Raw genomic sequence first — 15,796 nt, 5'->3', positions numbered from 1 at the left:
AGTCCAAGTATTTTCCTCCTTTTTATTCATCCTTGAGCAATAACAGATGTGTCCACACCTGGAATTTGTCCCAAAACAGAGAGTGTAGCAGGCTTCCAGTTCCTTCCTGTTCTGACTACTTTGTTTCCTTGTGGTGGGTGTTGGTTAAAATGGCTGGCCGGCATCCATTCCACCTGGTTTCCTTTTGGGAAATGGTCTGTCACACACGTAAGTCAGACTCTCCATCTTCCTGCCTCAGGTCAGACAGACCAGCTATGACCTGAGCTCAGCTGATCAGTATAATATTTCCTAGGGTCTGAATCTTCGGAGAGTGAAGCGAGGGGGACAGATGGAAGCAGGGGAAGCAGACACAGAGGGAAGGTTGCAGGCCATCCCTCACGGCACTGGTGCATTCCCAAGACTCTTCTCATCCGTGACATGGTCCCTGTGATCCCTGTAGCATGGCCCCTCATTTTCTTCCAGCCCTTCGTTAAGCCTGGGCTTTTAGTCCTCGGTTTTGCGTGCTCAGGAGAGTCTCCCAATGCAGTTGCTCTCCAGAGCCGGCAGGTGTTGCTTGCAAACAAGAAAGCTAGCTGATGTATTTCCCCCTGCTCATATCCTTTGTTGGAGAGCTGGATTCTGAAAGGCTGCATGAGCATCAGGGGCCCAGCAGCTGGAAAATATGTCCTTGATGTGAGCAACACTAGCCGAGGGGAAGAGACTAGCTGGGACTGTGGGAAGATGGAGAAATTTATGAAGTGTCTGCTCTTTGCGCAGCCCAGGATTGGCTTTCTTCATGTAGCATTTTTTTTTTTTTTTTTTTTTTTTTTTAATATGACCTGTAAGCCAAGTAAGAGCTTTGGCCTGTCTGAAGGTTCTGCTTCATAAGAGTGTAGGGAAGAGTCCAGCCAAGTCTGAAGGAAACTGGGCTTGCTGCCTGCTGCTTTTGGTAAGGTGAGGCCGTGCTTGGTTCCTCCCAGTGTGGCTGTATTAGGGAGCCATCCTCTGTAGCAGTAAAGAGCTTGGGGTGGAGAGACTTTTGTAGGAAGAGCCCAAAGAGAAAAGCATGAAGACTGTGATTAGTGTTTGTCCCAGGATTCAGCTTTGCTTCAATCCTTGGCCCTCCAACTTAGGGGCTGTTGCCCAGTTCTCTCTGAGTCTTTTCTCTTCATGATTCGGGACTCCTCGTTGGTTTCTCTTGCAGGGCAATTGCAAGTCTGTACTTGAATTCTTTCTTTCACACTTGAATTCTTTCTTTCACCTCCACAGTATGTCAGAAATGCCACCAGTTTTATGGCATGAGGGTAGTCCCCTTTACCTGATTCTATCTGGATGCAAGTTTCTATCCCTTTTTCTTTTCTCTTGGCCATTTTACTTAGGTTGAACTGTATGATATTGCCAAAATTGTACCATTTTTGATGTACGAAAATGTCAGTTTCACGTGATTCAACCTAATACCAAGAAGAGAGAATGGTAAGATGTTGGGAGTGGGAATGCACATTAGAATCTAATGTTCAGTCTTTTGTCTTAACCTTCCTTTGAGAGATGCTGTTTTGGCAATGGGAAATATTCTGGAATATAGGCCTGATCTTAATGATATCATTTTGCTTGAAGAATGTATTGCTTTATGGCAACAATAGGGCAAACGAGTTTTATTTCTGGTCAAGCTTTGGCACAGTTTTCTCCCTTCTTGTTATAATCTTTCACTTTTACTCATTTATTACATTTATCTGTGGAAAGAGGGTAATAGCATTTTTTCCCCCATTTACTTAAACATAACATTCTTAATTCTCCTTGCCTGAATGCATGTTTTTTTGGGAAAAGTTAATAAATACATAGGTGTGCTCTCATTATTTAAAATTCTGAGCTTGTCCCAACTGGCAGTAGTGACAGGATTTTTTTTTTTTTTTACTGCTAGTATAAGGCTTATGCAATGGTTTATTTTTTCCTTTTTGAAGATGAGTCTATGGATTATATGTCTGTACCTAAATTTGCAAGCTAGCTGTTGCAGAACAGAACCTGTTAATTCCAGCAGAGTTCCATGTAAGCTTTTATTGTCCCTGAAGAATACCAATTGATTGTGGAAACTTAACAGAAACATAACTCAAATGATCCCATAATCTATTCTAGCAGTGACTTGTTTGATTCTTACCCCCTGTGGCAGCAGTATTCAGCTCCATGCTTTTAAAAATGAGAATCTAGTTAACTAAAGGAGATCCATGCAAACAACATCTAGCTTTTTTATTTTGTGTGTGTGATTCAGTGTAATTTAATCAATTATAGTCACGGTGCCTACTTGTAACACATAGCCAGTGCATTTAAAAGAAGCTGCCTCCTGTTAAATAATCAGCACATTTTCTGTCTATGCTTGTTTTATTTTTGAAAATGACTAGTATGTTAACATTCTTTTTACTTTTTAGGCTTCGTATTTGAATATTTTTCGGCTAAATGCAGTTAAATACTGCATGATGTTTATAATACATCAAAATGTGAATCCTTATTCAGAGTCAAGCAGCTGAAACATTAGCCTTAGCATTTCCTTTGACTAGCACCCAGCATATTACATATTCATTTTTCCTCTCTGAGCTCTGAGACATTAACACAGTTTTTACAGTGTATGTGCTCCTGCTGTTGAGACTGGTGTTCAGTGAAGAAGCCCCATGAGTTGTAAGAACCTAGAATAGTTTGTGTGTTTACCAGAGTCTTGACCAGCTTCCCTGTGTGGACCTTTTGGTATGAAATAAGGCTTCAGATACATGCTGGGAGGAAGGGTACCATCGGTGCATTGTTATGGAAGTTACAGTTAATGAAGATATTTTATCTTCGTCACCTTGCTGGGTTTCATTGCTTTGCCAGGAATGCAAAATCTTTAATCTCTCTACCCTTCTCTTACATCTTTTTTCCTAGGTCTATATTTAAGTGAACCTTCTATTCTCTTTTCTTAACCCTCTGTTTGCTTATTGAAATCAGAGAAATGTTTGAGATTACATTCTTAAATAATATAAATCCTAACTTATTGATGTACATTTTGGGTTTCAGTTTCTAGAAAAAGTTCTTATACAGGCTAACTTATTATACATTTTATACAGGTCAGATTTTATGGTGTTTGACCAAAGGCTGCTGTAAAATTTGCAGAGCAATGAGAAGTTAACAGTGTGTCTTGTGATGTTCAAGGTAAATTGCAGATTTGGATTGAGTTTAGAGCCTAAAGATACATAACATTTCATCAAAGGAATCAAAGCAGTTCACCGGTGTCTAAAATAACTTCAGTGCTAATAGTTGAAGCAGCAGCATATGTGTATTTGAAAAAGTATGTATTCCTTCCCCACTTTGTCCAATCCCTGTTCACTTCCAGTGAGGCCGCTTTGCTTTTCTTCCACCCCTCAGTGACTTCAGCTGGTGGCTTCTCTTTACATGGTGGATACTGGCAAAAGCCATGAGGGACTACCAGCATCGGATGTTTCCTCAATCCTCCTGGGAGGACTCTTCACAGCAACGACCCTGATCGCTCTAGTCTCATTGAAATTCTTCCCATTTTTGTCTTCTGTGACCTGGAGCTCTTTCTCTCCTGTTCCTATTCCTGCTTTGCTGAGCATTCCTTTTTCATCTCCTCAGTTTCTTCCTCTGCTCATTTCCTAAATGTCCCTTTTCTCACCTGTGGGGTGGCATCCCTTGTTCTCTTCTTCACCTTGCAGGCTCATCCACACTATTGTTTTAATTACTGGGTGTTTGGGCTGCTTCCAGAGCCAAAGCTCCAACCTCAACTTCTTTTTTTCCCTATTTAGTTATAATAGTAACAGCTAACACTTCCTGAGTGCTTAATGTATACCAGACATGGTGTAAGCATTTACATGTATTTACTGAGTTGGTCCCATAGCTTTCTTATGAATTAAGATGACTTAGGTTTCCTTATGAGGAAACTGAGGCAGAGGTGTTAAGGGATGCACCTAGGGTCCTCCAGCTAGTAAGTATGGCATGAGGACCAGAGCCAGACAGTCTTGACCTGGAGCCGGTGCCCTGACCTATTGTGTGCTCTACCTTCCCACTGGCCCTCAGGCTACATCCAGTCAGTCCCCAAGCCTTGTGAGTTGTGCCTCCTTAGTATTTCTGTGCTCTGAATCCCAGCTCCAGCCCCATTACTCTTCGTTTCCTGCTATTCTGAAAACCTCCACCTGGTCTTCCCGTTTCTAGTTGTGCCTCTTGCAGGTGTTCTCCATTTCACCAGGAGTTAGGCTTGTAATAAATGATTTTGTCCATGTCGCTTCTTGGCTTTAAAATGCTTCAGTGATGCTTCAGTGTCAAAAGGTACAGATCTATGTCCTCTGTCTGGCACACACTGGCTTTTGCTCTCTGATTCCTCCCTGCTTGTCCACCCTTACCTCCCATCACTCAGCCCTTCTGAGCCACGTGGGTGTCTGCAGACTCTTGCTATTTCTTGCTTAGGAATTTGCCTGTCAGTTGAGCTTAGAGTTTGTTTGGGTTTTTTTTTTCCCCCTTTGTGCACTGGTTAATCTCAGTATTACTCATTTTTCAAGACCCAGCTGAGACAATATTTTATTATCTTATTTCCAAAACCTTCCCTTATTGACTCCACTTTTCATTCAATAAATATTTACTGTGCTAGACTCCAGGGATATAGGTGATCAGTAAGACAGACCTGATCCCATCCTTCAAGGCAGAGCAGGGAAGACATATAATTAAATGCAGTATCACAATCAAGTGTTTTCCTTCTATGGATGCGTGAAGGGGGTCTTGGAAGACTTCCTGAAGCAGGTGGTGGTATTCAAGCTGAAACCTGAAAGGCGATTAGAATTAGCCAGGTATGTAGGAGGTGGCAGAGGGTGGGGAAGGAATTCCAGGGTATGAGAAGAGAATTGTGATTATGGGCCAGGGATTAGTAAGAGCTTGGCATGTTCAAACACCTGGACGCAGTGTCTGAGGCTGCAGCAGTGTGGAGGAAAGTGTGTGTGCTTGGGCTGGGTAATGTACGGTCATCAGGAAGATGCAAATTATAACTACTCTAAGATTCTGTCCCCAACCTTTTAGAATGGCTAAAATCAAGAAGACTGCCAACACCAAGAGTTGACGAAGAAGGTGCAGCAGTTGGAACTGCCCTATTGCCAGTGGGAATGTAAAATGGTACAACTGCTCTCTGAAAGCCACTAGAGTTTTCCAGAGTTAAACATACATCATGTGGCCTAGGAGCCCCCTCCTAGGAATTTATCTAAGAGAAATGAAAACATGCTCACAAAAAGACTTGTTCACACATTTTCATAGGGAAGTTTTCCTAGTAACTTCAAACTGGAAACATTTCAAATGCCCATCAACAAGATAATAGATGAAAAACTTGTGGCATATTTGTGCAATGGAATACTCCTCAACGATGAAAAATAATGAATTACTGAGATGCATAGTAATATGTAAATACGTTCTAAATAAAAACGTATTAATATGTAATACGTTCTAAACGTATAAAGCAAAAAAAAAAAAAAAGCCTGATGCAGAAGAGTAAATAGTGTATGATTTTATTTTATGAAGTGTAAGAGTAGCTCAGCTTATCTATTATGATGGAAATCATGAAGTAAGAAGAATGTCTTTCTCTTTGGGGGCAGTTGAGGTAGGAAACGATTGGAAAGAGGCATGAAGGAACTCTCTGAGTTAATGGAAATAGTCCATATCTTGTTTTGGTGATTACAGGGATGTAAACAGTTGTCAAAGCTGATCAGACTAAACACATGTATATTGTGTGTTGTTGTCTCAATTAAAAGTCTTTTAGAAAATACATTGCAGCCCTAAAATAATGATAGGTCTATTTATTAATATGGAAAGATAGGTTGCTCATGGTATAGTATTAAGTAAAATAAGTTGGTTAAAAACTCTACCATGACCCCTTATGCATTTATAGCAAGATATTTAGATTTTTAAATTCTATTCCTTAACCTCTTATGTATTTTCTGATTCATTTTGAATGAACATTTATTTTATTTTGGAGAATGAGAACATGAAGTAATATTTACTATACAGTGAAATATTTAAAGGATAGCCTCTTTTCTTTTCATTTTTTTTAAGTTTTTATTTAAATTCCAGCAGCTAACACACAGTGTAATATTAGTTTTATGTGTACAATTTAGTGATTCAACACTTACATACAACACCCAGTGCTCATCACAAGTGCTTAATTCCCATCAACTAATTAACGCAATCCCTCACCCATCTTCTCTCTGGTAACCATCAGTTTGTTCTCTACACCCAAGAATCTGTTTCTTGGTTTGTCTCTCTCTTTTTTCCTTCTATGAGCATTTGTTTTGTTTCTTAAATTCCACATATGAGTGAAATCATACACTATTTGTCTTTCTGTGACTAATTTCACTTAGAATGATACTCTCTAGCTCTATCCACGTTGTTGCAAATGGCAAGATTTCATTCTTTTTATACCACTTCTTCTTTATCCACTTATCAGTCTATGGACATTTGGGCTTTTCCCATAAATGGCTATTGTTGATAATGCTGCTATAAACATCGGGGTGCATGTATCCCTTCGGATTAGTATTTTTGTATCCTTTGGGTAAAAATACTTAGTCGTGTAATTGCTGGGTCATAGGGTAGTTCTATTTTTAATTTTTTCAGGAACTTCCATACTGTTTTCCACAGTGGCTACACCAATTTGCATAAAGAACATCCTCTTATTAATACTTTACAGAAATGATTAATTGAGCCATCTAATGTGGGAAATATTCTTAAATAAAATTTCATGACCATCTTATGCTATGGCTGTGTTAGTTTTCAATGCTTAGGAGAAATCAGAGTATCACATTTATAGTTTAGAAAAATTTTTCATTAATGTTTTAATGTAAGTCCAAGTATATGCAGGGTACATAGTGAAGGGTAAGAGATAAACCACCCCTGTCTCCATGTCATCTAGTTCTTCCCACGGGACACAGCTGCTGTGAACAAACTTATTTTCTAGATATACAGGAAAATATATGTAATATATACATATGTACAAAGACATATGCATGTGTATTATGCAAATGGCAGCATGCTGTGCACATTGTACCGATTTTTTTAGGAGTTTTTTTTTAAATTGTGGTAAAATATTCATAACATAAAATTTACCACTTTAGTGATTTTATGTGTACCATTTGGTAGCATTAGGTCCATTCACATTGCTGTGCAGCCATAACTTTCCTCTGTCTCTAGAACTTTTTCATCATCTCAGACTGTAACTGCGTACCTGTTAAGAACTTGACATTCACCTTCACCTCAGCCCCTGGCAACCACCATTCTATTTTCTGTTTCGAGAAGTTTGCCGACTTCAGGTACCTCATAAGTGGAATCATATAGTATGTGTCTCATTGTGTCTGGCTTTGCTTCACTCTGCATAAAGTCTTCAAGGTTCACCCATATTGAAATGTGTCAGAATTCCCTTCCTTTTTAAGGCTGAATCAGGATAATTCATTGCATGATTTACCACATTTTGTTTATCTATTCATCCATCAAAGGACATTTGGGTAGTTTCTTTCTGTTCTTTTCTTTTTTCTTTTTTTAAGTTTATCTTATTTTGAGAGGGGGATAGAGTGAATCCCAAGCAGGCTCTGCACTAATAGCACAGAGCCCAGCGCGGGGCTGAAACTTAGGAACCATGAGATCATGACCTGAGCCACTAAGAGTCAGATGCTTAACTGACTGAGCCACCCAGGCACCCCTGGGTTATTTCTACCTTTTGGCTCTTGTGAATAATACTGCTATGAGCATAGGTATACAAATATCTGTTCAGGTCCCTGCTTTTAATTCTTTTGTGTATCTGTCCAGCAGTGGAATTACTGGATCATGTAGTAATCCTATGTTTAAATAGGACATGCAGGACCCCCATGTTGTTTCCCACAGCAATTGCACCATTTTACATTGCTACCCATAATGTACAAGGTTTCCATTTACTTTGCATCCTCATCAGAATCTATTTGCTGTGGGTTTTTTTTTTATTTGTTTTGTTTCTATTTTTAATTTCCATACTAATGTGTATTGTACCATGCTTTTAAAAAAAAAAATTATGAATATAATTTATTGTCAGATTGGCTTACAAACAACACCTGGTGCTCATCTCAACAAGTGCCCTCCTCAATGCCCAGCACCCATTTTCCCTCTCCCCCGCCCCGCATCCACCCTCAGTTTGTTCTCTGTATTTAGGAGTCTCTTGTGGTTTGCCTCCCTCCCTCTCTGTTTGTAACTATTTTCCCCTTCCTCTTTCCTGATGGTCTTCTGTTGAGTTTCTCAAGATCCACATATGAGTGAAAACATGAAATCTGTCCTTCTCTGACTTATTTCACTTAGCATAATGATACCTTCCAGTTCCATCCACACTGGTGCAAATGGCATGATTTCATTCTTTCTCATTGCCAAGCAGTATTCCATTTTATGCATAAACCACGTCTTCTTTATCTATTCATCAGTTGATGGACATTTAGGCTCTTTCCATAATTTGGCTATTGTTGAAAGTGCTGCTGTAAACATTGGGGTACAAGTGCCCCTGTGCATCAGCAATCCTGTATGCCCCTTGGGTAAATTCCTAGCAGTGCTATTGCTGGGTCATAGGGTAGATCTATTTTTAATTTTTTGAGGAACCTCCACACTGTTTTCCAGAGTAGCTGCATCAGTTTGTATTCCCACCAACAGTGCAAGAGGGTTCCCATTTCTCCACATCCTCACCAGCATCTATAGTCCCCTGATTTGTTCATTTTAACTGCTCTGACTGGTATGAGGTGGTATCTCAGTTTGGCTTTGATTTATATTTCCCTAATGATGAGTGATGTCGAGCATCTTTTTATGTATCTGTTGGCCATCTGGATGTCTTCTTTGGAAAAATGTCTATTTATGTCTTCTGCCCATTTCTTCACTGGGTTATTTGTTTTTTGGGTGTTGAGTTTGGTAAGTTCCTTATAGATTTTGGATACTAGCCCTTTATCCGATATGTCATTTGCAAATATCTTTTCCCATTCCGTTGGTTGCCTTTCAGTTTTGTTGTTTGTTTCCTTTGCAGTGCAGAAACCTTTTATCTTGATGAGGCCTTTTGCTTTTAATTCTCTTGCCTTTGGAGATGTGTCGAGTAAGAAATTGCTGCGGTTGAGGTCAAAGAGGTTGTTGCCTGCTTTCTTCTGTAGGATTTTGATGATTTCCTGTCTCACATTTAGGTCTTTCATCCATTTTGAGTTTATTTTTGTGTATGTACCATGCTTTTTAACCTTAATATCTTGGAGAACCTTCCAGGAGAGAAGAGCCCACCCTCCGCCCTCTTTTTTTATGTTTGTTTATTTATTAAAAATTTTTCTTAATGTTTATTTCTGAGAGAGAGAGACAGAATGTGACTGGGGGAGAAGCAGAGAGAGAGGGAGACACAGAATCCGAAGCAGGATCCAGGCTCTGAGCTGTCAGCACAGAGCCCATCGTGGAGCTTAAACTCATGAACTGCGAGATCATGACCTGAGATAAAGTCAGATGCTTAACTGACTGAGCCACCTAGGTGCTTCTGAAGAGCTCCTTTTTTAAAGATGGTATAAAAATCTATATTATCAGTGGACCTTAATTTATTTAACTCTTTGCGATGGATGCCCATGTAGTTTTATTTCTGGTCTTTTGTGAATGCATGGAATGTATCTTCATATGTAGTGTACATAATGCTTTTGTTTATTTTTATACTTTAAAATACTTCTTGACTTTTTTAATGAATATGTACAGAAGTATATATGCATTTTAAAATTTGATAGTTATTGCCAGCAATATGTGACAATACCTGTGTCCATACATCCTTGATGTCATAGTGTGACATCACACACAACATTTTGATGTTTCCAGTGTGATGAGTAAACATGGCATCTCATTGAAGTAATTTGCACTTCCTTCTGAGTGAGACTAAATTTCTTTTCAGTTTGGGGAGCCAAGAATTTCTGAAATAAATGCTTCACATTCTTTGTTCACTTGTCTTATGAGGTCTTGGTACCCTTTTCTAAAAGGAACCCTGAGTAGTAAATATTGACCATACCGGAGGAGACTCCTGCCTTCATGCAGCCTACAGTCTGTTGAGGGAGAAAGACAGTAAACAGACAGTGTGTAATTAGGTTTTGTGATAAATGCTATGAAAGAAATTTTAGGGTTTTCATGAAAGATAACAATTTAGGTGGGATGGGATATGGTGGCTACAACGGGCTCCCAGTGGATCTGTAAGAGCCAGTGAGGTAGATGGTTTCTGGGGGGAGGTGGTATTATTCCAGGAAGAAAGATTGCACGGACAGTGAACTAAAAAAAGGAGTATGGCTGGAATGAAGTGAGGAAGAAATGATGGGAGATAACTCATTTGCCATTTGTGCCTCGTGTACTAAATCTTTAAAGACAGGCATCAACAATATTGGCAAGTATATGACGAATTTCCCCAATTATTCCTATATGAGGAATCTTAAAACAGATTTTACTTTTCTTATTAGGTACTTCCCATGAAAGGCATACGAATCAAGCAAATGATAAGCAAATGTTTTTAGGGTATTAATTGATTCATCGGGAGCCTCCATCTTTTTTAATTTTCCAGTTAACTAAATTTTTATTTAAGAATGAATCCCTGTACATCATCTTGTATTATTTCATATTTCCCCAGATGTATGATTACAAATTCAACTCGTTTTCTCATGTGAAATTAGTTTGTGATTCTTTGAAGCTTGCTAAATGATGCATTTTTTACTACTAAGTTATCTGTAACAATTTCCCCATTAGGGAAAAAAGCTCTTTGAGTCTATCCTTCTGTGTGTGACCAAATTCCAAATGTGTGATGAGTCTACATAGGGAAAAAGTGACACTCAGAGAAAATGATTTGCAGCTTCATGTGCTTGGCAAGTACATTCTTAAGTTAAATTCTACATCTTAGGCAAAGTGAGCCTAATTTTGTTCAGTTATTTAGTTAAGCTTTTTATACCAAATTCCTAAGCATTGAAATGATAGAAACATAGAAATGTGTGATGCCGTTACCAGTAGTTACAAGTCAGCCATTTAAAAGAGTGAAACAGGAGTGTTTTGATTTTGAAAGTTAATTTTGAAAGTTAGTGCCTGGTTTCCTGTTTTCTAGATTTGCTGTGCATATATATTTTCTTCCCTTCCCTTTTCCTGTCTTTTCACTTTTGCTTCTAGATCTCATGTTTATTAGGAAGTATGAGGAAAAATTGTACACGTAAAAAACTTGCCAAAAGCCAGTTTCTTGGCAGAAATTAAGCAATAGATCCTATGGAGGGAGCATGTCTTTTTTGATTTTGTATTCTCCTAGTGCAGAGAAATAGCTCAGGTGATGCTTGTTGAATATGGAGTACATGGAAATTGGAAGCACCTGTATTTTTTCTAAGTAACTTTTTCTGTAGTTATAGGTATTTCCTGTTATGTGATTAAAAAAATTATTAAAGTCTCAAATGTACAGTTGCGGTCCATCTTAATTTTATTTGCATTATGTTGCTAACAGTGGCAGTTTTAAATATGGCACTTTTTTGTAGGCTAACATAGCTTTCCTGTTATTTTCCTGTTATTGCTTATATACATTGGGGGGGGGGAGGCTGTGTGGCTCATTCGGTTAAACATCGACTCTTGGTTTTGGCTCAGGTCATGATCTCTTGGTTTGTGGGTTCTAGCCACAAGATTTAAATTTTTATAAATAAAACTATGTCCCATTCTTTTCCACTTATTTAATCTGCTATTTTAATAGTATAAATATTTTATTTTTTTAATGTTTATTTATTTTGAGAGTGAGAGAGAGTGCGAGTATGAGCAGGGGAGAGGTGGAGGGAGAGAGAAGATCCCAAGCAGGCTGCACACTCAGCACAGAGCCTGATGCGGAGCTTGATCTCACAAACTGAATCATGAGATCATGACCTGCACCAAAGTCAAGAATGGGACGCTTAACTGACTGAGCCACAGTCGTCCCAATGGTATAAATACCATAAAAATAGATTTCATAGCTTTATAGTCTGACCCACCAAAGTGTCTGTTTTTGAGTAAGCCACAGTTACATGATAGCTTTTTAACTATAAAAATGGCTTTTATCAAGTAGAATGGCAGGTTTTACTTCATCACTGTTTTCTAGAATGTTTCAGATTCTTTTTATCTTTAACATTTCTTATTGCCTCTCTTTTTTTTCTCCCCTTCTGTTTGGTCCTTGACTCTCCTTTTGATTGTTTCTCCTGACTTCCTATCCTTCTCTGTTTCCTCTTTGTTTTAATCCCCTCAAGCTTAATTTTTATATCGGCCTCTTTTCCTTAACTTTTCTGTTACAGTTAGCTCCTTTTAGATGTCTCACTGTCATATCAAACAGCCTTATCCAAATTTACGTTTATGATCACAAAGTGACCTCTCTTCTCAACTGCACTGTGTGTTTAACACTGCCCCACAATTAGACACCAGGAATTAACAGTCCCAAGCCATGTGAGCTGTAATCCTTTCTTCTATCACCCCTGATTTCCTAATTCCCACTGATTTTTCATGAAAACGCCTCCTGTCTCTCTCCTCTTCCATATTTCCTACCACTTTCTAGGTTGTACCACCTCATACCTAGATTATTCCGAGACTCCTTTCCACCTGGCCCTGTGCTGACCGGTTTATTTTGTGTATGTCTCTGAGCTTCATCTAATGTAAAACTCTCTGTAAAAAGCTGAGCTGAGAATCTCGTTACACATCCCTCTTACATCTCACAACTATCAGAGTGCCTATTTATGTGCCAAACATGCTTCTCAGGGCTGGGCGTGGAAAAGTGAACAAAACAGCATATCCTGGTTCATGCTCTCTGGGAGCCTATGTTGTGTTCTGATGGTGGGTGGGGCTGAGGAGGGAGAGAGAGAAGACATGGAAATGAACAAGGTAATTCTGGTGTGTGATGGAGTGTGGTGGTATGGTGGGAGTATTTTTAGATTAGGTGCTCAGGCTGACTTCTTTGGGTAGGTTTTATTTGAACAGAGACATGAGGACCACTGGGACCAGTCAGGTTGGGAAAAATAGGAGAGAAGAACATAAGTAGGTGAGAATATTCTGGAAAACATTTTAATGCATGGGAGGCTTTCCATGCCTTCCCAGAATGAAGTGACAAGACAGTCTTTAAGGTAACCGTTGTGTTCGGGGGCGCCTGGGAGGCTCAGTCGGTTAAGTGTCTGACTTGGCTCAGGTCATGATCTCATGGTTCGTGGGTTCAAGCCCCACATCAGGCTCTGTGCTGACCGCTCAGAGCTTGGAGCCTGCTTCGAATTCTGTGTCTCCTCCTCTCTCTGCCCCTCCCCTGCTCATGCTCTGTGTCTCTCTCTCAAAAATAAACATTAAAAAAAAATAACTGTTGTGTTACCTTTCATACATGATTAATACATGATCATAGTAGCATCTGGGCATCATGGGGAGGGGAAAGAGATAGATTGTTTACAAAGAGACCTGAGAAACTACTTGCTGTATATAGTAGGTGTGATTCTTTGCTCAGTTTGCTGTTTCTTGGAGCCCATTCATGCCTATGGGACAGGAATTACGTAGCAAAATAAAACTGATATAGATGAAAAATTCTATCATTGGAGTGATTTTTTTTTTTTCATCTTAACTTTTAGTTTTTTTAATCTGTAATTTCTGTTCTCTGTTCAGAAGCAGCAGAGACTTTGTTTGGCCAATTTATTTCTGAAATTTTCCAGAAGATCTGTTTACTGGAATACCGAGATAAGGAGTCACACTTCTATATTTGATGGCCAGAGATTAAATCCCAAATCTGTCCAGACATCTCAGGCTTCCAAGTACTGGCCATAAGATGTAAGAGTCTGGGTCTGGGCCAGAGCCTCCAGAGTGTGGCTAAATCGGGCAGTCGCCAGGAAGATAAGAAAGAGAACTGACTGGAAGTAGTTTGACAGTAAAAGCAGGTCAGAAGAGCCTTGGATTTAGTTGTATTCATAAAGAAATGCTTTTTTTTTTTTTTTTTTCTTTAATTTCCAGCTTCTGTACCATAAGTTCTTGATTTGGGCGTATGAGAATCCGAGGTTTGACTGGACATTTGGTTTTTTTTTAGACACTCTTAATGAGCTATCACAGTCTCTATGTGAATTGTTAGTTGGTGATTCCCATGGCAATACAGATTAACCTTTATGCAAGGAATTATTCATTCATTCTAATTATTTTATGATTTTTAAAAAATACTTATTTTTGACAGAGAGCTTGAGTGGGGAGGTGCAGAGAGAGAGGGAGACAGAGGATCTGAAGCAGGCTCCTTACTGACAGCAGAGAGCCTGATGTGGGGCTTGAATTCATGAGCTGTGAGATCACCGCCTGAGCTGTAGTTGGACACTTAATCTACTGAGCCACCAAGGCGTCCCCATTCATTCCGTTTTAAAAAGTGTGTCCATTATCCACTCTGTCACTGATTATACGATTACACATATGTTTGAATAAATCAGATGTTGTGTTAATGCTGTGGATTCTGTTATAGGCTTTATAGGAAAATGTTAATCTTTTATGTCTGGTCTGCTTCAACTAAATTTGGCTTGGTACTTGACTGTTAGTGGTAGGTATCCAGTGATGTGTATCCTTATTAAAGCTGCTGCTTTTTTCTGAAATTTTACACTATTTTTCAAACCATCGTGCTGCAGACTGACAAGTCTGTGACATTTAAGGTGTTTGCTTAAATTCTTGACTTGTGTACTTCTTCAGGTACTTCTTCAAATTTTTAGTCATTTATAATTTTTTTCCTTGGAGGAAGCTATCATCTTGTAACAATTCAGTTGCTCTAGGGCTGGGAATCTAGTTACCTTGTATGGCATTATGGCAAAGGAGTACCCAATGGACGGATAATGGTAATGTTAGAGCTTTTCACTCAATAATGTAAAATAAACTATACAGATAACATTTTAGCTGAATTTGGAGCAAAGTGCTTAATAATGTTTTCTATATTCCCAGAAGCATGTGATATTTACTAGCTTTACCTTTATTATTATTACTTTTGTGTAGTTTGCATGATTAACTTACCAGTGTCAGAAAGACTAAAATAAATATTGATTTTTTTCAATATAGGTGTATTGAAACAAATGTAGTGCTTAAAATGACAGTCCTTCAATAAACCCTCATTCGGCATATACCACAAGTAAAGCGCTTTGCTAGGTGCTTTGCAAGATTCAGAAATAAGTCAGATGTGTTTCCGTCAGGATCTTTGAAGTTGTCTGGGAGATTATAACTTTATGAAAAGGAACTTCCAAAGTGACCTACAGTGGCTTTGCCTGGGGTGGAAGTGGTGGGGGGGAGTGTCACCACAGACACTTTCCTAAGAATGTTTTATCACCAGGGTCACAAATTTGAAATTTATTCCCTGGTTTAAAAAACTTTTTTTAGTAACTAATAGAAATACTGGTTACACTTAAGGGCTGTCCCTAATTTATGCTGTTTTAAATCTTTTATTTGAACTTTTCTTGTGTGTTATTGTAAACTCCTATATTACTTTCTCTCCAGTTTGCTACAAAACGGTCAGTTTGAAATTGTGACAGGTGGCTGGGTTATGCCTGATGAAGCTGCTCCACATTATTTTGCCTTAATTGACCAACTAATTGAAGGACATCAGTGGCTGGAAAAAAATCTAGGTATGTATTAATGTCTTTCTCCTTCATTTGGACAACTTTGGGCAGTTAATTTGGGGGAACATGAGATGGGGCTTTATTTTATTTTTTTTTTAAATAACCAGTTTTCCCAGTATTTTTTATCCCTCATCAATTTATGATGTTTATTTGATCATAAGCTAAGTTACATAAATGTAATATGGTCACTTTTACAGTCATCTACTTTGTAA

General features: G+C 38.7%; 1 protein-coding gene across 2 annotated transcripts in view; it reads left to right on the top strand.

Moving 5' to 3' along the window:
* The window catches only part of MAN2A1 (mannosidase alpha class 2A member 1), a 167,627-nt gene that overhangs the window by 44,992 nt on the left and 106,839 nt on the right, over positions 1–15,796 (top strand). For both annotated transcript variants that reach the window (XM_058725288.1, XM_058725294.1), the window contains exon 5: positions 15,463–15,590. In XM_058725288.1, coding sequence (XP_058581271.1) covers positions 15,463–15,590 — 128 coding nt within the window. The remainder of the gene's footprint in view (positions 1–15,462; positions 15,591–15,796) is intronic.

This window comes from Neofelis nebulosa, chromosome 1 (genome assembly GCF_028018385.1).
Source record: "Neofelis nebulosa isolate mNeoNeb1 chromosome 1, mNeoNeb1.pri, whole genome shotgun sequence".
Classification (NCBI taxonomy): Eukaryota; Metazoa; Chordata; class Mammalia; order Carnivora; family Felidae; genus Neofelis; species Neofelis nebulosa.
The sequence above is the reverse complement of the archived record's forward strand: the minus strand, read 5'-3'. Positions and strand labels throughout refer to the sequence as shown.